This window comes from Salmo salar, chromosome 03 (assembly GCF_965601325.2).
Source record: "Salmo salar chromosome 03, fSalSal1, whole genome shotgun sequence".
Classification (NCBI taxonomy): Eukaryota; Metazoa; Chordata; class Actinopteri; order Salmoniformes; family Salmonidae; genus Salmo; species Salmo salar.
Window position 1 is genome coordinate 24248144 of NC_138293.1, and position 24643 is coordinate 24272786.

The 24643-nt window shown below is 41.0% G+C and overlaps 1 protein-coding gene across 1 annotated transcript in view; it reads right to left on the bottom strand.

The window, feature by feature from the left end:
- Window positions 1–12716: 12716 nt before the first annotated feature.
- The window catches only part of brinp2 (BMP/retinoic acid inducible neural specific 2), a 122663-nt gene continuing 110736 nt past the window's right edge, over window positions 12717–24643 (bottom strand). Inside the window, exons 7-8 of the mRNA XM_014190641.3 lie at window positions 21238–21460; window positions 12717–16542 (exon numbers count right to left, since the gene is read on the bottom strand). Coding sequence (XP_014046116.1) covers window positions 15423–16542; window positions 21238–21460 — 1343 coding nt within the window. The 3' untranslated portion in view covers window positions 12717–15422. The remainder of the gene's footprint in view (window positions 16543–21237; window positions 21461–24643) is intronic.

Below are 24643 nucleotides of genomic sequence, written 5' to 3' on the forward strand. Positions count from 1 at the left end.
TTTTAACCTAAATCCAATTACATTGATTTCACCTTGAATTATTGTTAACAACTCAACCAAATGAAAATCAAAACTAGACAATGAACTGACGTCTGTGCTCAGTGGGTAGCTGAATGCTACAGTTAGCAAAGCCATCTCACTCACAGGATGTTGGTGGCACCATGGGTAGGACCGGCTTGTGGTAATGACTTGAGCGGAATAGGTGGAATGGCATCAAATACAGTAAACACATGTTCTGTTTCAGCCATTATTATGAGCCATTCTCCCCTCAGCAGCCTCCACTGATCTCACTAAAAGTTGAACAATGTACTATAGAAAGCAAATGCTTATTTCAACCTAGTGCTCAGGGAGGAGATTTGAAGTGAATTTGCTTTGTTTGTCATAGAGTATCTGTATCATTCTGTACACGGTCACCTTCCAAATTAATATGTGCAATACAATACTTTATATCATTGTTAGTGTATTCCATCATACCATTTTGGATGAATTCATATTTAAAATGCCTCACATTCAATATGGTACCAAGCAGGATACAAAACATTTAGCAGAGGACAAGGAAGAGGCTGTTTACAAGCATGTGCATCTCTATCATTTAGAACAGTGTCAGTGTAATTGTTTCCTTCCCATTCTCTTGATCATGAGTTCTTTTACCTCGACCACCACAACCATCCGTCTGCAAAAGACTTAGAGATAATTGAGTGTGATCCAATTAAGGTATACGTTGCACTTCAGCTATCTCACAGGCCAATGGTAATTACCTTGGGGGTCTGCAATTCCAATACCTGCCTTCAATCCTCACTAGGCAGGCAGTGGCTTCCCCTCAGCTACTTCCTGTCAATTTGAGTCTCTGGGTTCAAAGACCAGTTGTTTCAGCTGAAGCATGCTGGGAGAAAGCTTATCGATGAGACAGCCAATGTATCAAAGTGTCTGAAAGAGAGAAACTATGAAAGAATTGTCCTATTTTTTTTATTTTTTTTTTATTTTTTTTTAGAGCAACAATAGTCATGCGTAATTCTCAGGAAAAAATATTTGGACATTTGTTAGCTTTTTTCCATCAAATCGAGTGCATCCATTTTGCAAGAGAAAATGTGTACACAATGGTATTTTCTGGTGTTCAATGCTGAATATCCAATCTATACACTACGTTGCCAAAAGTATGTGGAGACCCCTTCACACTCGCTGCCAGGTGTATAAAATCGAGCACATAGCCATGCAATCTCCATAGACAAACATTGGCAGTAGAATTTGCCCGTACTGAAGAGCTCAGTGACTTTCAACGTAGCACCGCCATCGGATGCCACTTTTCCAACAAGTCAGTTTGTCCAATTTCTGCCCTGCTTAAGCTGCCCCTGTCAACTGTAAGTGCTGTTATTATGAAATGGAAACGTCTAGGAGCAACAACAGCTCAGCCATGAAGTGGTAGACACACAAACTCACAGAACGGGACCGCCAAGTACAGAAGCGCCCTCGGTTGCAACACTCACTACCGAGTTCCAAACTGCCTCTGGAAGCAACGTCATTACAATAACTGTTCGTTGGAAGCTTCATGAAATGGATTTCCATGACCGAGCAGCCGCACACAAGTCTAAGATCACCATGCGCAATGCTAAGCGTCAGCTGGAGTGGTATAAAGCTCGCTGCTATGGGACTCTGGAGCAGTGGAAGCGCGCTCTCTGGAGTGATGAATCACACTTCACCATCTGGCAGTCCGACGGACGAATCTGGGTTTGGCGGAGTCCAGGAGAATACTACTTGCCCCAAAGCGTAGTGCCAACTGTAAAGTTTGGTGGAGGAGGAATAATGGTCTGGGGCTATTTTTCATGGTTCGGGCTAGGCCCCTTAGCTCTAGTGAAGGGAAATCTTAACGCTAAAGCATACAATTAAATTCGAGACAATTCTGTGCTTCCAACTTTGACAACAGTTTGAGGAAGACCCATTCTTGTTTCAGCATGGCAATGCCCCTGTGCACATAGCAAGGTCCATACAGAAATGGTTTGTCGATCAGTGTAGAAGAACTTCACTGGCCTGCACAGAGCCCTGACCTCAACCCAATCGAACATCTTTGGGATGAATTTGAACACAGAGTGCGAGCCAAGCCTAATCGCCCAACATCAGTGTCCGCCCTCACTAATGCTCTTTTAGCTGAATGGAAGTCCCCGCAGCAATGTTCCAACATCTAGTGGAAAGCTTTCCCAGAAGAGTGGAGGCTGTTATAGCAGCAAAGGGTGTGGACCAACTCCATATGAATGCCCATGATTTGAGTGAGATGTTCGACAAGCGGGTGTCCACTTACTTTTGTCCATGTAGTGTAGAATGCTAAATGTACAAGTCCTTCATGAGGAGAATACACTTTAATGGATTCTTTGGAATTTTCTATTTACTCTATATGTAAGGTTGTCATATTCCCATTCTGCAATCTGGAGGTGTGTATAGAGTACCAGCAAGCCCAGCCACCTGGTACCAAACAAACTAGCCAGCCTGCGAATAAACGATGTGGTCATGTACTGTCTGGCTGTGGCCTCAACACTAACTACCTTAAACATACCCCAGACATCCTTTTCTTAGTTTCCTATATAGATATAATTCCCAGTAACGTGTCATGTATTTGTACCTCAGCACCTCAGCTCCTCAGTCTTGGCTTCTCTCCTGCCACTACATCCCCCCCTTTGAACTGTACTGGGAATTACAGCTCCGTTATCGCAATAGTACAGCGGCAGATGTCAGCTCCTCTTGTTGCCGTCTGTCGTCCTCCTCGTATTAACGTACAGGGAATACCAAGCTCTCTGAGTGGATAATACTCTAGAATGAAAGCAATCAGCTTATGTTCCGAAACGTTTTGGGTTTACTGTCTACCTAAAACACCTATCGTAATCTCAGAATTGAATGTCGGCGCATGTGATCGTTTGAGTGTGCAGATTGAATGGCATCAAGCAATCTGCAGTATATGCATAATGATGGTGTGAAGCACATCATACTAGGGTAGGAAAGAAAATGTTAGTCATCTCTATATTGAGTGTTGTGTAAATATAGCCCAGAATTTGGATGGCATACAATTGTCTTAAACATCACATGATCATTTCTGAGAGACAATCACAATGAGCTCTGCCAGTTCACATTTTAGCAAGTAAGTCTTTGGGATTGTGCTACTTTCCACTGGAGAGGTGATGGTGTGTAGGATGAGATAAAGGACAGTTTGTATGAGTAATAATTGACCATAACGCCTCCATACACTCCCCTACGTATTTACTTGGACAGTGAAGCTAAAACTTTTAATTTGTCTCTATACTCCAGCATTTTAGATTTGAGATCCAATGTTTTATGAGGCGACAGTACAGAATGTCACCTTTTATTTGAGGGTATTTTCTTACATATGTTTCACCGTGTAGAAATTAAAGGACTTAAAGTCCCCCATTTTGAAGGTGTCAAGTATTTGGACAAATTCACCTGTAGTGTAGAAGTGTTCAGAAACATATTCTATTTTTATATACAATAAAAGTGACTCAAATGACAATACATTATTTACCATTAATTTATATTGGGCACAACATAATCTGAAACACAACCAAAACAAACTGCAAAGGCATCCAACAAGTTTGTAGAGTCACAAGCTTGATGTACTCAGTGACTGCTAGGAATATGGGACCAAATACTAAATTTATTTTATTAAATATAACACACCATAAGTGATTGTCCAAATACTTATGAAACCTTCAAAAAGGTGGGACTAAATACCTAAAGTGCATTCATTTCTAAAATAAAAGGTGACATTCTGTACTGTCGCCTCAAACATTTGATCTCAATTCCAAAATGCAGAAGTATAGAGCCAAATTAAAAGTTTTAGCTTCACTAAATATCGCTAGAATATGGCCATACAGTACTTATATTCCACCTTTTTGTTGGAATAGGTGACCTTTTGCTCTTTTTCCCTTGTTAATGCTGTCTGGTTGGAGAATATAAAAAAACTTGATGAATGTTAAGTTTAGTGGTATTTGTCTAACAACTATACACAGGGATGATGTACTGTGTGACATATTTTCAGAGCAGATTTACAGTTGCATGTATAATTGTATGAAAAACAAGTTACTGTACCTATTTTAAAATTAGTTAAGCAAATTAGTTGTGGGCAATTTAGAATTACCTTAAGTACCATATAATGGCAATTCATTGGCCACTCTAAAATGTGTAATTCATACAACACAATGCCACAGATGTCTGAAAAAAAATAAAAAAAATAAAAAGTTTTGAGGGAGTGTGCAATTGGCATGCTGACTGCAGGAATGTCTATCAGAGCTGTTGCCAGAGAATTTAATGTAAATTTCTCTACCATAAGCCGACTCCAACATCGTTTTAGACAATTTGGCAGTACATCCAACTGGCCTCACAACCGCAGCCCACATGTAACCACACCAGCCCAGGACCTCCACATCCAGCTTCTTCTCATGCGTGATTATCTGAAACCAGCCACCTGGACAGCTGATGAAACTGTGGGTTTGCACAACCAAATAATTTCTGCACAAAATCTCAAACTGTCTCAGGGAAGCTCATCTGCGTGCACATCGTCCTCACCAGGGTCTTGACCTGACTGCCGTTCGGCGGGCAAATGCTCCCTTTCGATGGCCACTGGCACACTGGAGAAGTGTGCTCTTCACAGATGAATCCTGGTTTCAACTGTACAGACAGCGTTTATGGTGTCATGTGGGTGAGTGGTTTGCTGATGTCAACGTTGTGAACAGAGTTCCCCGTGTTGGTGGGGTTAGGAATAAGGACTATGGGCTGGAATAAGCTACGGACAACAAACTAAATTGCATTTTATCAATGGCAATTTGAATGAAGAGATACCGTTACGAGATCCTGAGGCCCATTGTCATGCCATTCATCCGCCACCAACACCATGTTTAAGCTTGATAATGCACAGCCCAATGTCACAAAGATCTGTTCACAATTCCTGCAAGATGAACATTTCCCAGTTCTTCCATGGCCTGCATACTCACCAGCATGTCAACAATTGAGCATGTTTGGGATGCTCTGGATCAACGTATACGACAGCGTGTTCCAGTTCCCGCCAATATCCACCAACTTTGCAGCCATTGAAGAGAAGTGGGACAACATTCCACAGGCCACAATCAACAGCCTGATCAACTGTATGTGAAGGAGATGTGCCATGCCTAATAAGGAAAATGGAGGTCCCACCAGATCCTGAACAGTTTTCTGATACCCGCCCCTAGCTTTTTTTTTAAGGCATCTGTGACCAACAGATGCATACATGTACTCCCAGCCATGTGAAATCATTTGACTAGGGCCTATTAATGAACTGTAACTCAATAAAATCTTTGAAATCATTGCATGTTGCGTTTATATTTTTGTTTATAAAAGGTGGAGAAGGGAAGGTGGAGGGATGCAAAAAAACTTAAGGCTTGTGGTGTCGTGCAATGCGACATGCACTGCAGAACAAAGAGGAATGTTAGTTTGGTCAGGTTTCAGTAGGGTGACAGTGGTGATTTAAGGAGAGCGAGGACAGGTGTGGAGGCTGATGAGCAATGAGTAGCAGCAGATGCTTGTTGAGGAGCTGCATTCAAGTCTGGTCCTCGCTCCAGAATTTCTGTCAACTCTTAACACCATTTCACGAGTTTAAGGACCAGACATGAAACAGGTTTAGAATATGAGGAAATGGAATGGCTTTTAGAATGTGGATACAGGGGGAATGAGAATGGACCATATGAAGCAGAGGGCTGCAGATGAAGGATCCGGGGTGTGGACTCTGTAGAGCAGGGATCATCAACTAGATGTAGATTAAGCCATGGTCTGACTTTTTTTTCTTGAGGGGATGGTCAGGAGGCCAGAACATAATTACAAATACATGTGTAGACTGCAAATTGACCACTAGAAGCCCAAACGCATATGACTGAAACAATTTTAAACACTGCTTATTTGTATACAATCACAGTGTATATCTCGTACACATGGGAATACTTCGGAGCTGATTTGCTGTTTCTACATTATTTTATGTCCAACAAAAATACTTTTTTGGGGGGGCTCAGAAAACTTGGTGCGCCCAAATCAAAATCACCCATGGGCCAATTTCAGCCCACAGGTTGGGGAACCCTGTCGTAGCATTTGGCTTGGAGTCTCAGGTGGACATCATCATCAGGGTGTGGTAGTTAGACTGCTGGGGTGATGGAAATCCCCCCCAGGAGATCCTTGGAAGAACTTAAGAGATACTAGCTGGAACAGATGCTAGTATCCCAATTTTTTTTTTTATATAACTCAATACCACTAGTAACACAGTGTCACTCAACATGCACTGCAGAGATGAGGAATGTTAGTTTGGTCAGGTTTAAGTAGGGTGGCAGTGGTGCTTAAGGAGAGTGAGGACAGGTGTGGAGGCTGATTGGCAATTAGTAGCAGCTGGTGCTTGTTGAGTTGCTAGGGAGCTGCATTCAAGTCATCTATTTAAAGTGTTGCAATCAAGTCTGGTCCTCTCTCCTCATTGAAAAAAAATTCTTAACACCATTAAAAGTGATAGATATGAGCAAAGCACGATAATACATTAATGTAGGAGACATTGTATTCATTTGTTTATATTTATTCTCCCTCCCAACCTGCCCTTTAAATTATTATATTGTCTGCCACTGCCAAACAGGCAGGGTTGCCTGTGAAGAGACACTTGCTAAAACCCCACGGTACCTCTCATAAAGTTAGCTTGTCTCCAAGCTAACTTTAATCTGATCTCCAGGGGAAAGATTTCACGCAGGCACTGATTCGCTGCCATTCCAACCACAAAGATAAAACTTACTTTCATATCAATTCATTGGAGCATTCTGTGTAGTACTCAGTTTTGCAGAGTACACCACCACCATATTAAGTATTTATTACTAATATACTGGGCACACATAGATTATTGAAGCCCTCAGGATATCACAAGATGTGGTGTTTTGCTGTTTTGTATATTTTGTGTACTGATCACAGGAGGTTGGTGGCACCTTAATTGGGGAGGACAGGCTTGTGGTAATGCCTGTAGTGGTATGGGGGGAATGGTATCAAGCACATGGTTTGATGCCATTCCATTAACTCCGTTCCAGCCTTTATTATGAGCCGTCTTCCCCTCAGCAGCCTCCACTGGTACTGATTTAAGTATAAAAAATGTATGGCATCACTTTATCTTACAAATAACAATTTTAACTATGATCAAAGGAGATAACAATGGTGATCAGTCTTATTTGAGGATATATAAGCTACAACACCCATTCTAATTGTAGTGTAGCCAATACGTTTTGTATTTTGAGTGTAATTCAAGTGAATTCTACCTCTCCTTTTGTAGTTTTTGCCTCAGCCGTATTAAAATACTCGCAATATATATATATATATATATATATTTTTTTTTTTAAATTTATTTATTTATTTGAAACTATTTATTTGAAATCTTGACAGTGTGTTGAAGACAAGACCGTGGACAATAGGAAGGAAGATGTGGCAGACAGACACTATTTAAACACAGTTTTTGTGTGGACAAGAACTAGAGTATACAAACCCAAAATTGAAAATTGTGAGTCTCCGATGTTCCCAGTGTAACCGATGTGAAATGGCTAGTTAGTTAGCGGTTGTGCGCGATAATAGCGTTTCAATCAGTAACGTCACTCGCTCTGAGACCTGAAGTGGTTCTTCCCCTTGCGTTGCAAGGGCCGCGGCTTTTGTGGCGCAATGGGTAACGATGCTTCGTGGATGTCAGTTGTTGATGTGTGCAAGGCTCCCCTGGTTCGAGCCCGGGTTGGGGCGAAGAGAGGGACTGAACCTACACTGTTACATTGATGCTGTTGACCCGGATCATTGGTTGCTGTGGAAAAGGAGGAGGTCAAAAGGGGGGTGAGTGTAACCGATGTGAAATGGCTAGTTAGTTAGTGGTTGTTCCCCGGGTTGGGACGGAACCTACACTGTTACACCAGCATATCACATTGTGCCAAACAGAAAACTGCTAACAAGCAAGCAACATAAGTGGCTATTGATTTATTTTTACTGAAATAGTGTCTTGGTCCCTGTTCTTTTGTTTTTGTGAAGTCTAGTCCCATAATCTGTCATATAGCCATCTGGCTCAACTCTAGCTAACTCCCGATCCAACTTTCTCTCCAACTTTATGTTGCTGCCTGAAAACATGTTTTCTGTCATGTGGACACTACACAACTTTTAACAATTCCAACTTCCTCCGGGTGTGACCCTAATTTCTCCATAGAATCCCCTGTGTTCAATGGAGACAACGATGGACCATCATCCATGTCCCTGTTGGATTGTCATATGCATTTTCCCTCTATTGCTCTCGTGGTGTCCCTCTGAACATGGTGGTGGCAAATACATCTGCTGCTCTTTTCTAGAGTGTCCATGTCCCCTGGGCGACTTCTTGGAATAACTGGACCTCCTCTTGTCACCACTTGAAGAGAATAACCTTTTGATGGCATCAAGGACACTTCAAACATCCTGACCTTGATAACTTCTCAAATCTTCTCTCTTTCAAAACCGTTCTCACATGCTCTTACGCACAAAGCCCAAACCCTACAAGTGGCATATGTTTTCACACATCACTGATGTCTCAAACTCATTTTTCACTCCCCCCCCCGATGATTCAGATAACTTTTTTTTGTCCCCTTCTCTCTCCTCGCTGGCTTCCAATGTTTACCCAAGAGGACCTGGTGGATGTTTTGCATAGTATTGTGTGGTTTTCTACTCAGTATTCAAGGCTATTGGATTTCTTTGCAAGATACATGCATCTTTTCTGCACTGGTTTATCTCCTCCCATATTGCTGCAGACATGACTACGATTAGAGTCCCAAGATCTGATTACCATTTACATAACACATTGTTATCATGTAATTTAAATCCAAAATACACTATTCAAATGGTGGTACAAGAGAGCTGTATCAGTTAATTCATTAAGTCGAGAAATAAAATAAAACGTAATAAATTAAACTGTTCACTTCAGCTCACATCAAACATGAATTCCTACGTATGTAAACCTTTTATTGAAGACTAAACGTGACGTTAATGTGACTAGTTAGTGTACTGGCCATTTTAGATTGATATACCATATTTTTGTAAATAATGACAAACAGCTCCTTTGAAGTCCAGCCCACTTGAGAAAGACTGACACATCCCTCCCCTCCCCTCCACACTCTTCAAGGTATTCATTGAGCCTTTAGTATTTCTATTGATTGTTTGCCAAGTTCAATTCCATTACACTAGTTGGCCACTTACACTCCATCAATGAGGCTTCAGCAACAAGATTTTTGTAGAAACCTTGTATCGTATCTAACCCCCTTGCAATGACTTAATATAGTGGTTGTATCCCTATCATCTTCAAATGTTGAGAACCCCAAAAATCGACTTTTAAAGGGACAGTTTGGGATTTTGGCAATAAGGCCCTACATACTGGACGCAAGATACATAACAACGGTATCAACAAGTTGATCTGACTGGGGAAGTAGATAAAGGGCCTCATTGCCAAAATACCGAACTATCCCTTCGAGGCCAGACAGTGCAGCTTCAGATGAGTCATAGCCAATAAGAAGCCCTCTTTTGCCCTCTTATTGTTTCATGGCCTAAAGCATCGAGAAGAGATCTAGAAACCCAGTCCTTTTTATATTTTTTATTTTTGGACAATCCTCCTTACAGTTTCTCAGCCCTGAGGATACTGTGAGTCAATTCTCACTTTCCATACTTCGGTTTAAAATGTAACTTAACTTGACGGTCTTGAAGACTGAGAAGATTAAGAGCACTATGGTGAGGATACTCACTTGTCTTTTATAAATCATTATAAATCTATGATTTATTGTGAAATACTGTGTTGTCTCGTTTGCAGTCAGACATCATTAAATGTCACCTAATTTTCACGTAATTTCACCTCATCATGTCAATTTAGAATTAAGTGGATTATCATTGGTCCTCTCTTCTGCTCAAACAGTACTTCACCCTTACTTCCTGTGCATGATGCTGAATAACTTTAAGCTATTGAGAATTTGTCATTATAAAGGCCTTTCTTCAAAACATGTTCACACAAAAGGCCATAGAGTTTCAGCATTGGCATCGTGCCACGATTCGATGTAGGGCATCAAATAATAAATCTGCATTGTATACAATCACAGCCTCCAACAGTCATGACATGTAGCTGAAACAGATGTGTTGACTACTTGGTGTCAGTTTTTCCACCCAATGCTGCACAGACACTTCTACTTGGGAAATAATTACTATTCATTAAAGCTAGCTGTCAGATTCTCTGTCTCCCCCCCCCTCCCCAGATGTCCTTCAGCAATCCCTGCACCTGTCATTCTGTCAGCCCTCAGTCAGCCTATCGATTCACAGATCTTTACCCAAGCATAGAATGCTTGCATGCAAATTTCTCTCTCCCTCTTTTTCTGGGCTGACCTTTATTTCTTAAAGAGATTTTGGCAGGGATAAATAAACCACCATGAACTTTATTCAATTGAAATATTACTCTTCTCATTCAGACCAGACATTTGTCAGGTACTAATATGTATTGATTTGCGGTTGTATCCACGACGACAGTCCAAAGTAAAGTTTGCACCTCATTGCAATAACAACACATATCTCAAATAAAACTGTGAAGGACCTCGGCGTTACTCTGGACCCTGATCTCTCTTTTGAAGAACATATCAAGACTGTTTCAAAAACAGCTTTTTTCCCATCTACGTAACATTGCAAAAAACATTCTGTCCAAAAATGATGCAGAAAAATTCATCCATGCTTTTGTTACTTCTAGGTTGGACTTCTGCAATGCTCTACTTTCCGTCTACCCGGATAAAGCACTAAATAAACTTCAGTTAGTGCTAAATACGGCTGCTAGAATCCTGACTAGAACCAAAATATTTGATCATATTACTCCAGTGCTAGCCTCCCTACACTGGCTTCCTGTTAAGGCAAGGGCTGATTTCAAGGTTTTACTGCTAACCTACAAAGCATTACATGGGCTTGCTCCTACCTATCTTTCCGATTTGGTCTTGCCGTACATACCTACACGTACGCTACGGTCACAAGACGCATTCCTCCTAATTATCCCTAGAATTTCTAAGCAAACAGCTGGAGGCAGGGCTTTCTCCTATAGAGCTCAATTTTTATGGAATCGTCTGCCTACCAATGTGAGTGACACAGACTCGGTCTCAACCTTTAAGTCTTTACTGAAGACTCATCTCTGCAGTAGGTCCTATGATTGAGTGTAGTCTGGCCCAGGAGTGTGAAGGTGAACGGAAAGGCTCTGGAGCAACGGACCGCCCTTGCTGTCTCTGCCTGGCCGGTTCCCCTCTCTCCAATGGGATTCTCTGCCTCTAACCCTATTACAGGGGCTGAGTCACTGGCTTACTGGTGTTCTTCCATGCCGTCCCTAGGAGGGGTGCGTCACTTGAGTGGGTTGAGTCACTGACGTGGTCTTCCTGTCTGGGTTGGCGCCCCCCCTTGGGTTGTGCCGTGGCGGAGATCTTTGTGGGCTATACTCGGCCTTGTCTCAGGATGGTAAGTTGGTGGTTGAAGATATCCCTCTAGTGGTGTGGGGGCTGTGCTTTGGCAAAGTGGGTGGGGTTATATCCTGCCTGTTTGGCCCTGTCCGGGGGTATCAACGGATGGGGCCACAGTGTCTCCTGACCCCTCCTGTCTCAGCCTCCAGTATTTATGCTGCAGTAGTTTGTGTCGGGGGGCTAGGGTCAGTCTGTTATATCTGGAGTATTTCTCCTGTCTTATCCGGTGTCCTGTGTGAATTTAAGTATGCTCTCTCTAATTCTCTCTCTTTTCTTTCTTTCTCTCTCTCTCTCTCGCGGAGGACCTGAGCCCTAGGACCATGCCTCAGGACTACCTGGCTTGATGACTCCTTGCTGTCCCCAGTCCACCTGGCCGTGCTGCTGCTCCAGTTTCAACTGTTCTGCCTGCTTCTATGGAACCCTGACCTGTTCACCGGATGTGCTACCTGTCCCAGACCTGCTGTTTTCAACTCTCAAGAGACAGCAGGAGCGGTAGAGATGCTCTCAATGATTGGCTATGAAAAGCCAACTGACATTTACTCTTGAGGTGCTGACTTGTTGCACCCACGACAACTACTGTGATTATTATTATTTGATCATGCTGGTCATTTATGAACATTTGAACATCTTGGCCATGTTCTGTTATAATCTCCACCCGGCACAGCCAGAAGAGGACTGGCCACCATTCATAGCCTGGTTCGTCTCTAGGTTTCTTCCTAGGTTTTGGCCTTTCTAGGGAGTTTTTCCTAGCCACCGTGCTTCTACACCTGCATTACTTGCTGTTTGGGGTTTTAGGCTGGGTTTCTGTACAGCACTTTGAGATATCAGCTGATATAAGAAGGGCTATATAAATACATTTGATTTGATTTATAACAGTGAAGGCTGCTGGGAGGAGCTGTAGTAGGACGGCCTCATTGTAATGGCTGGAATGGAATAAATGGAACGGTATCAAACACAAACATATGGAAACCATGTTTGACTCCGTTCCTTTGATTCCGTTCCAGCCATTACAATGAGCCCGTCCTCCTATACCTCCTCCCAACCACCTCCACTGACATCGAAAGTAGTCAGAATTAACTATCATTATCAGAACACATACGCAACTGCAAAAAGGTAACATACTCCAATGTCTTTCGAATGCATATCTGAAATACTGTGCATCCAATTAATTGTTTTTATATGGAGAGAATACAAAGGAATGAAAACTTAGTTGTTCTTTTTTATTATTTAATATAAGAACATTTACATCCTGTTAAAACATTGAGAGAAACAAATATTTTTGATCAAACAATAATAAAAAGTTAAACGGTTCTTTACAGAGCCAACCAGTAAGCATATCAGTATGTTTGTGTATGTAGCGCCTCATTCAGTATGTACAGATACAAATACATAAAACATGATCATATAATCAAATATAATTCTTTCAGCTGGATACTGAGCTGATATTTCATATTCTTGATTGAGCTGTGTGAAGTAGAGTCTGATCAAAGTGGATGGAGTCAACCTAAGAATATTTACATTCAGCACTTTGGTTCTGGACATTTGTAGCTTTCAGGGGCAAAACAACATCTTATTCTATAACCATACAGAAGTTGAAGGCGTTTAGGAAATATTTGTACATTTTTCCAACGACAATTACCTTTCATACTGTACGGAAAAACTGCTCGGGTTAATTATGTCAGGAATAGTACAAGCTAGACATACAGAGTTTGTTGCTTATTTCTTGAATCGCTCGCATAAGTAGTGTACTTTACAGTATAGGTACTTACATGGTAGAAATATAGGAACAAGTTATAACTGTAACTATTTCAGAGATAAATGTATATAATTGATCATTGTAAGTGTTCACAACTTGTTCAAATCTTTTAACCATGTTGCTACCACCTTTTATATATAGTTTGATTTTGATGGTAGCAATACTGATGACATACAAAATGTAATTAAATAAAGGCAGCTAAAGATGACATTCAAATCAAACTGTAATGATAACCTCTTATAGTGGTGCCATTCTCTCATATCATTACCCATTGAAAAGCTAATGTCGGGCTCCCTGTGGAAAGAAAGATGTCCCCCACATATCAAATAAGTTATAAACCATAATAGAGAGGTCATGCCTCTCTGAGGCCTAAGGACGTTGGCACCAGTCCCAAGACTTGCACACCAGACAAACAGGCCACTGCTAAGTGACAGTGTTGGCATTGTAGAAGACCCTTTACTTCCACAGGGATATTTACATGTCAGGCGTCCTCTCACCAATGGAAAATAGACAGAGCACACATGAAAAGAGCTGTCCAGCCTTGAACATGGTGGCCATAAAAAGCTTAAGGACGGCCGCCGTTAACAACGAAGTGCCTGTGTTTGTGACTCCCATCTTAGTAAAATAGTTTGATGTTTTTCCCAGGTTGTTCAGAGGCACAGTGAGTTTGATGCGATGTGACAATGTGTGTTTGGTTCCCGTGCTCTGTGACAACCTTGGAAATGAGTTTTAACTTGCAAATGCTGCACTTCATATACTAGAGAACATTCATCTTATCAGGAAGCACCCAGGGTAATTCCATTTCATGGTAACAAAGAGGATTCGTACAGTGAAGAGGGACATTTAAATGTGTTCTTTGTCGAGACCAAATGTTCCTATTGTCCAATGGTACAATTGATAAATCCTAGAAACAGCTATTCCAGCAGTAGATTTATGACAGCACTTTTTCACTCAAGATGTAGGTTTTGTAGATAATGAAAGGTCAGATAGTACGTTAACATATGATACAGATACAGCAGGATGGTAAATTGTTGAACCATCACAGTCCGTGTAAAAGATATGAAACATACCCAGTTACAATATACCAAGACAAATGCATGGTCTCCAGTTTATCAGCTCATATTTATTTCAGTTCCAATCTAGACCTACCGTGAATACCATTAATAAACATTTGAGTTAAAGAACTAGTTTTAGAAAATAATAAAATTCCGCAATATGTTTAACTGGAATTGTGACTGGCATTTACAGGTAAGATCCACAATACAGTGTACTCATTAGAATGCAAATACAGTTAGCCTATTCCAAAAAAGGTGTTATGTTTGCAAAATATTTTCAAAACATCCAGCTTGGAAATTAAACTTAACTAAATGTGCTTTTTATCTGAACATTGACTCTCCATTATAAGGCATGATTTTTTTTTGTTACAAATATTTTTGGGGTGTTTGCACTTGGTTATCAAATAAAAGTTATGTGCACTTTCCACATAGATGGAGCAATATTTACAGAGCTGTATCCACAGACCTTTTGTAACCATGTCAGAAGAATTCATTTTGAAGTCAGCTGAAAAACTAAACTCAACATTTAAGACATTTATGCCACTCAGTTTGCCACAATTTTCACCTTCTTTTGGTAAAGTAATGTTGCTGAATAGAACGATTCAGTCATGGGCTTCTCAACCAAATGTTAAGCACAAATACATATCTTGTATGGTTTTGAACGAAAGATAAAATGGAAAGGCAAGGATAACAAAATGTGAATGATTATCAAAATAAACTGTTAAGCATAATCAACAACTCATTCAGCACATATTTTACCATTAAAATTAAATTGTTCTGTAACCAAAGAAAAAAAGAGTTAGAAAGGGAAATCCTGTTCCATTTCCTTAACTTCATGCCAACAGATGAACAGCCATAGTAATCCTTTGGAAAACTCATCTGAGGTCCTTGCTTTCTATATTAAAAACTCTATCTGTTGTCATGACATCACTCCACATTCACCAGATTCAACACACGCCACAGTCTTTCAGCAAGTGTATAGGAATGTTCTAGACATCTCAGAAATATATGTACATGTTTTCCAAACCAGATGGATAAATTGGCGGATGACTGAAGAGTAACCAGCAGCGCAGCACTCTCTGGACCCTAATTTAGACTGAGCTAGCTGCATAACTGGCCCAGCTCTGCCTCAGAAGAATTGGGCAGCTTGGAGTTGAAAATCTGGAGGGAGTCTCGGATACGCACCACCTCGCTGGTGGAGAGCTTGAGCCTGTGGCGGAGCAGACATGAAAAGATGTCCAATGGCTGCACTCCGGGCGGGGAGAGCCGGTTGATGCGGTCTCTCATCTCCAGCAGCATATGAAAGGCTGCGTCCTGGGTTCCTTGCGTGTACGGGTAGTCCAGCTGCAAAATCAGGTCTTTGATTCCCTCTGGGTCAAAGTGCATGCTGTAGCCGAACACCTTGAGACTGTTGATCTTCATGTAGCCCAGGTTGGACGTGTGGTCGTCCAGGTCCAGGGGTTCGTAGAAAAGGGTCTCGTTGACAGTGGGGTCGTCGGTCAGGATGCGGCTGCGCAGGTAAATGTGCACCGTCTCGAAGAAGGACTTCCATTTGTTGCCCAGCATCAGCGTCCAGTTGTAGCACTGCAGAGAGGCATCCAATTTAGTTCTCTCCCAGTCTGGGAAGTCCTGCTGGTTGACAGGCATGAACCAACTCTCCGAATGGCTGCCCCCAAATGGGTTGACATAGATAGCAGGCACAGGCTCCAGGGTACTGTTTTTTGTGGAGCAGATCTGGAATGAGATTCCCATTAGCATATGAATGAGGTTGGATTTGTTTTTGTTGCTCTTTAGAGTGAGGAGCATGCGTTTCCTCCAGGCCGGGTTGAACCAGCTGCCCAGACGCACATCATTGCTGATGTAGATGGCATGGACCTCCATGCGACTGTCCAGCTGCTGGAGCAGATACTTGACCTCTGTGTCCGGCATGTCAAAGTCAATGTTCAGGTAGTGGTCCAGAGAGTTTGCTATGTTGGGCCGACACGAGCCCAGGTGCAGGATGTTGCCAGGGTGGCACGAGCCACAGCGGGTGATGTTGTCCGGGGCACATGAGAGGCAGGTTGACCCCTCTCCGACCTCACAGGGCACTGTCCCCTGGCAGGCGCTACTGTGCTCTGCAGTGCAGGTGCAGCTTTGCATCTCTTCTGAAAACGTGCCCAGGATTCCATGCTCGTTGCAGTACAGGAGTGACTGGGCCTTGCTCAGCCAAAATCCTGGTGTCCTAAAGAGGAAAGAGCATTATTTTAAAAAACATAATTTGACTTTGAGATCATCTTTACTTAAAAAATGTTTCCTTTGACTAACACTATTGTACCCTATAGAAAGGATAGAGGAGTGCATACAGGACACAAGTGATGACAATGTCTTAGGGCTCTATTCAATACAAATCGCAGAAATTCAGCTTTACAGCGAAAGCTGAAATTTAAAGGCAATATTCCCGCTTTAGCAAAGACTGCATTCAGGGTAAACACTGCATATGTCGGTTCAATCGGAAATAACCTTTACATTTCAATCGCGGAATAGAGCCCTTAACGTTCACTTAACATCATCCCATTTAGTAAGTGTCAAATAATGATTGATGTGGCCTTTAAAAGGCTTATCGCCCGTCTTTGGAATTCAGAAGAATAGCAAGAGCCCTACACACAAGATCCTTCTCCCAACTGTTCAGTTTAGTCCATTTCACACTATTTCTCAGCCCTATTGAATTATGCAGAACATGTATTCCAGAACCTGCAGAACATACCTGTTCTTTTAAATACCAATATGTTATTGCTAAATCATTCTTAGATTGTATCTATTTATCGATTTATTATACATAATACTCACTATAAAGTGAATTTGCTATTAAATCTGTGTTCATTATTTATGTACAAGCTTTGGTAGGATGAGATATTTTTGGTGCAACCTCATTTAGGGGGAAAATAACACAAATATTGTACATAAATTAAAAATGTTATACCTTGCTGTAACTTTCTACTAAGCCCTATTGAGTAATTGGTTCTGCAAATAGTAGTTTTACTCAACAGGTTTTGTATTGGGACTTGCACAACATAAAGCTCAAATATGAAACTTTCGTTTCCGCAGGCATGCATATCAAAATGAGGGCTTATATAGCGCATGATAATGTAGAATACATCTTCTGGCTCGGCTGAGCTGAATAGATTGTTTTTATTTGTTTGAACAGAATTAAGGAAGTGAATGACAGCCAGAGGTAGCGCCTGTCAAAGAAATTGAAGTGTTCAGTGGGCAAGACGTTAATAACACCAACCTGTTGTCTCTAAGAGCACTTGATTACAGACATGCCACCGTAGACCTCACATCATACAGACCACTTCAATCGGGGCAGAGATACTAAACAGCTCTCTCTCGCCCTCTCTTTCATTTCAGACGCTTGCCCTGGTTTTCTCACAGCACCAGATAACAAATTGCATCTTAATGACAGACAACTCAGCCAAGTCAGTGCCTTCATAAAGTATTCACACCTCTCTACTTTTTCCACATTTTGCTTTGTTACAAAGTGGGATTAAAATTGATTTAATAGAATTTATTTTGACAACAATCTACACAAAATACTCTATAATGTCAAAGCGGAAGAACCTTTCTAACATCTGTAAAACATTTATGAAAAATAAAACACTAAAATATCTTGATAAGTATTCAACCCCCTGAATCAATTCATTTTATAATCACCTTTGACAGCGATTACAGCTGAGTCTTTCTGGGTAAGTCTCTAAGAGCTTTCCACACTTGGATTGTGCAACATTTGCCCATTATTCTTTTCAAAATTCTTCAAGCTCTGTCAAATTGGTTGTTAATCATTGCTAGACAACCATTTTCAGGTCTTGCCATACATTTTCAAGCAGATTTAAGTAAAAACTGTAACTTGGCCACTCAGGAACATTCACTGTCTTCTTGGTAAGCAACTCCAATGTAGATTTGGCCTTGTGTTTTAGGTTATTGTTTTGCTGAAAGGTGAATTCATCTCCCAGTGTCTGGTGGAAAGCACACTGAACAAGGTTTTCCACTAGGATTTTGCCTGTGCTAAGCTCCATTCTCTTTATTTTTTATCCTTAAAAACTCCCCAGCCCTTATTGATTACAAGCATACCGATAACATGATTCAGCCAACACTATGCTTAAAAATATGGAGAGCGGTACTAGGGCTGTGGTAGTCACGAAATTTCGTCAGCCGGTGATTGTCAAGCAAAGAACTGTCGGTCTCACGGTAATTGACCGCTAATTAACAGAAACACATTTAGCATCTCCTGGCTTCCACACAACCCATTGATGCAGACCTTTGGAACATCTACATTTTAGTCTAATAAATCCTTGTAAAATAGCCTACATCTTCACAATAAATCCATTCTTTATTTTAGACAGTTCTAAAGAAGCATGATATGAAGAAAATGTTGTCTATTTCAGAAGAACAGAATAGCATACTCTGAGTTGTCCTTAGGTTAGGTCCTGATCTGGCTATGCCAAATGGCTGTGGGCTACACTAGTTCATTTAGCAGACAAGATTTGCTTAGAATTCCCTGGCATAATTTTATAGTTTGAAGAATACAATTGAACCAAGCTGAATAAAAAATGAAGGGTATTTTCTCCAAACGATTTGAGAGAGTGCGCACATGTGGATATTTTGTGTTGAGCGGTTAACAAAGTGTGGCCGTAATGCACCCTAAAAGAATCCATGCCTTTTGCAGCCAGTGGCCGTTGTGCCCTTCTCCCCGAGTGCTGCGTTGTGCCTTTCTCCCTGAGTGCTGTGTTGTACCTTTTTCCCTGAGTGCTTGCGTTGTGCCCTTCTCCCCAAGTGCTGCGCGCTCTGAATTACCTCTCACTTACATGGCTCTCCATCACGTGATCGGATCTTTCTCACAGGCTACAAGTGAAGACCGACAAATCGGGGATGCAACTGCGCGCATCCTTATCAAATTTCGAGGTGCATATTGAAGATATTGGAAGAACTGTCCACATTTACTTTTCGTTAGCCAACAACATGAGTAGGCCTAATGAACAGCAAAAGCACTAGCCTATGTCAATCTACTATCCTCCATAGTGGAAAGGTTGACCTATTCTGTGCGAGAAATAAATATTCCAAACATAGTCTGGGACAGTTGTGGGATGCGATAGATCCCAAATTCATACAACCACTACCATCAAAAAAACAATTTTTATGCAATGTGGCTGACGCAACAGATCAGAACGTTTTTATCTTAAATATAATGTTGATAAACTATTATGCTATTTCTTCACATTATAAGCGCAGAAATGCGCACATGGTAGTAGGCTATAAGCGTGAATGTTCTATTAGTGAGAAACACCATTCTCAAAAGTGACCGCAAATGCAATTATGCATCAAATTTGTTTTGATTTAGAATGGACCATTATCATGCACCTGTATCGAAAAAGTGGTAGTGGGAAAAAAATACTTAAATAGCGAATGGAGGACGCTTTTCCCGTGGTTCATTTTCATGCCAGCCAAGTAAGGCAATACTCCTGTTGTAAATATAAGCAATGTGCTTAATATTAGGAAAGTTGAGAAATAAATATAGTAGCCCTAGCCTATAGAAAGCAGATGGGTTCCTCCTCTGTTTTCTTGCGCAATTACATAGCCTATAGAAATGTTGCGTGACATGAGCTCATGTTTGATTAGATTTTGATTACATTTGCATTGATGTCTGAGTGATTAGAGGGACAATAGACTGCCGAGTACAAGGCAGTTATTAGCAAGTTTGGTAGGCTACTAATGACCATCAGTGGCATCAGAGCTGGGAGAAGCCTCATTAACATGACTAAACGGTCACATGGAATTTAACTGTCTTCATGACTCGCCACCGCCGCTTTGGCATTAATATGGTCACCGCAACAGCCCTAAGTGGTACTCAGTCATGTGGTGTATTGGATTTGCCCCAAACATAAGACGTTGTATTCAGGACAAAAGGTGAATTGCTTTGCCACATTTTTTGCAGTATTACTTTAGTGCCTTGTTGCAAACAGGATGCATGTTTTGGAATATTTTTATTCTGTACCTGCTTCCTTCATTTCACTCTTTCAATTTGGTTAATATTGTGGATTAACAACAATTTTGTTGAGCCATCCTCCTTTCACAGCCATTAAACTCTGTTTTAAAGTCACCATTGGCCTCATGGTGAAATCCCTGTGCAGTTTCCTTCCATTCAGGCAACTGAGTTAGGAAGGACGCCTGTATCTTGTAGTGACTGGGTGTATTGATACACCATCCAAAGTGTAATTAATAACTTCACCATGCTCAAAGGGATATTCAACGTCTGCTTTGTTTTTTTACCCATCTACCAATAGGTGCCCTTTGCGAGGCATTGGAGAACCTCCCAGGTCTTTGTGGTTGAATCTGTTTGAAATTCACTGCTCGACTAATGGACCTTACAGATAATTGTATGTGTGGGGTACAGAATTGAGGTAGTCATTCAAAAATCATGTTAAACACTATTATTGAGTCCATGAAACTTATTATGTGACATGCTAAGCAAATTGTTACTCCTGAACTTATTTAGGCTTGCCATAAAAAATGCGTTGAATACTTACTGACTCAGGACAACATTTCGAAAAAAGCGTAATGCCCTTTAACGTTATTGTGTGTAGGCCAGTGACCAAACATCTCAATTTAATAAATTTTAAATTCAGGCTGTAACACCACAAAATGGGGAAAAAGTCAAGGGTGAAGAGCATGAAGACCTGACCCAAACAACATAACTTGATATAAAAGAGGAAACAATGATGATAAAATGCCATCAAGTGTTTTTACATAATAGTTCATTTATGTAATTTACCAATAAAGTAGGTGTAAGATGTTCAAAAGCCAATATAAACAAGTTTTCATCTGATATGGCAGATATATTTGAGCAATCATTTAAGAGCATGTGATGTTCCCATTTTCGTACCTTTCTCTATAGAGGCTGATCCTTGGCAGTTTGGGACAGCGCTTGCTCAGAGTGAAGAGTTTCCTCACAATCTTCTGGGCTTTCCCAAGAACCAAATTGGTGCTGATCTCCAATTGGCTGTAGCGCTTCTGGAGAGCTGCATCTGTTGCCCAAAACTTGAATACCATGGATGTGTTTAAAAAACGGTCCGTTGGTAGTTTTTTCATGAAGGCCTTGAATTCATCTAAGAAATTGAGAAACAATCACCATAAAAACACGATTAGTTTTTTAAATCTTAAAAAAGTAAATAATTTCACAACCATCAATATATTTTTATTTTCTTCACTTTTCTTAATTTTAACCAGATATTTATATTATGGATTATACCTTTTAATGTGCAATTATGGTTCATATCCCTAATTTACATTATCATTATATTATCATTATATTATTTCACTACAGTGTCAATTTAAACCATCCAGAGACTTCCTACTTATGCCCTAGGCAAGTTATCTCCCTATGCAGCTGCTATGAAGTATCTTATCAAATCACTGCAATGAAGACACACAGTACTTTTTTACAAAGCCCAACTGAGTGAGACCTGCAATTGTTATGGGGGCTGGAGCTTTTATATTCCTGTATGCTACTCTTGGCAACACTGTAGTGAGTACATTTGTAGTTAAACTGACAGGCTCAGGTCATTACAGTGCTCAATGATCCTGAGTGAGCCAACACCAAATTAGTTGATAACATAAAGTTTTAGTTTATCACATTCAACGGCTCAATTGGGTTACACATCAGACTTGCGGTGTCACCTCTCTTCATACTATCAGTCTCAAATGCATGCAATGTCGCAATAGGTATTTGATGGATCCATTAGTTTGTTCAGTGTTAAAATGCTTTGTTTAATGGTAAATAATTTGATTGCATTCTATCTCGATAGACCTCCTGCCTGATTATTTGTTGACATGGGCATAATACCAGAGGAACTACTACTGAAAAAACCTTACTAAATTACTATGTTGTTGGCATGCGTTCACATGCAATAATTGAACACTAACTGTAGTAAAGAAAAACCCTTGAATGAGTAGATGTGTCCAAACTTTTGACTGGTACTGTATGCTACTTCCCTTTTTCTTGGAAAACAGAATAAGCAGTGATAAGTAGCCTATTATGTACCTGCCTGTGCTTACATATCTGGTACAAGATAATCATAGATGTTATTCCCTTATGGTTACCTACTTCCGGAAATGTGGTCTCCTTTGACACGAGGAGGCAGAGTAACAACGTACTTTCATATGTGGTTAGACACTACATTATGCCCTCATCATATAACACATCTTCCTAGCATGTACTTACGCATTCTAACCACCCACCTGACAAGCCAAGGCTATAGAGTGGTAATGTCATCTAATAAAAAACTAATCTTTCACCTTGCACCCTATAGCTGAAAATCAGGGCGCATCGACTTGCTGTTTGTCAGGCTCACCCACCATGTGAAACATATTGGATGTGTCCCAAATGGCACCCTATTCCCTTTTTAGTGTACTACTTTTGACTAGGGCCCATAGGAGCGGGGATATGGTGCAATTTGGGACGTAGGATATGGTGCCATTAACTGGAGTGATCAATGCCTCTGCTTCCCTCCACATGCTCTGTATAACCCAGGCCATTTGAATGATCATTGGGATTCACAGAACACAAAAGCAATGCGTCTGTCTATTCCCCTTTTTCTGGCATTTGTGACTTTATGTTCATATTCATGGAAAATGTAGGCCTTTAAAAATGTGTCAGAAAAAGGGATGGGGTTATTTCCCATAATGGACACAGCCAACTCTCATTCTGATGGGCGTATTAGTGATTCATATAACCATGAACAGAACAGACAGCAAGCTGGGCTTGTTTATTTATCGCAAAAACAAGGATTTTGAATCATGGTTTTGAATGGCGGCACTGCACTATTATTTGACATTAGGCAGGGTGAAACCAATATTTTAAATGAGGACAATGCACTGCCATAAAGCTTGTATCTTTGAGTTGTATGCTACAGAGCAGATGCTTTTGCGATGTTGTTGTTTGCCTGGAATACAGTGATATAATATCTTCCCATTTCTCAATGGATTACTCTCAAAAAATGTTGTTATTACTGAATCCTGCACCTGAATTATTAAGGAACGCCCCTTGGAATCCCCATATCTCTTCCATTGTTTTGATTGAACAAGTTATTAACATACAGTGCCTTCGGAAAGTATTCAGACATTTTCCACATTTTGTTACGTTACAGTCTTATTCTAAAATTGATTAAATATATATTTTTTCTCAGCAATCTACACACAATACCCCATAATGACAAAGCGAAAACAGTTTTTTTGAAATTTTTGCAAATTTATTACAAATAAAAAACTGATTGACCTTATTTTCATAAGGATTCAGACCCTTTTCTATGAGACTCGAAATTGAGCTCAAGTGCATCCTGTTTCCATTGATAATCCTTGGGGAGTTTCATCAACTTGATTGGAGTCCACAGCATGTCAGAGAAAAAACCAAGCCATGAGGTCAAAGGAATTGTCCGTAGAGCTCCGAGACAGGATTGTGTCAAGGATCCGATCTGGGGAAGGGTAGCAAAAAATGTCTGCAGCTTTGAAGGTCCCCAAGAACATAGTGGCCTCATTCTTAAATGGAAGAAGTTTGGAACCACCAAGACTCTTCCTAGAGCTGGCCGCCCGGCCAAACTGAGCAATCTGGGGAGAAGGGCCTTGATCAGGGAGGTGACCAAGAACCCAATGGTCACTCTGACTGAGCTCCAGAGTTCCTCTGTGGAGATGGTTGTCCTTCTGGAAGGTTCTCCCATCTCTGCAGCACTCCACCACTCAGGCCTTTATTGTAGAGTGTCCAGATGGAAGCCACTCCTCAGTAAAAGGCAAATGAAAGCCCGCTTGGAGTTTGCCAAAAGGCACTTAAAGACTCTCAGATCATGAGAAACAAGATTATCTGGTCTGATGTAACCAAGATTACTATTTGGCCTGAATGCCAAGCGTCACGTCTGGAGGAAACATGGCACCATCTCTACGGTGAAGCGTGGTGGCAGCATCATGCTGTGGGAATGTTTTTCAGGGACTGGGATACGAGTCAGGATCGAAGCAAAGATGAACAGAGCAAAATACAGAAAAATCCTTGATGAAAACCTGCTCCAGAGCGCTCAGGACCTCAGACTTGGGCAAAGGTTCACCTTCCAACAGGACAACGACCCTAAGCACACAGCCAAGACAATACAGGAGTGGCTTCGGAACAAGTCTCTGAATGTCCTTGAGTGACCCAGCCAGAGCCCAGACTTGAAGCTGATCAAACATCTCTGGAGAGACCTAAAAATAGCTGTGCAGCAACGTTCCCCATATATCCTGACAGAGCTTAAGAGGATCTGCAGAGA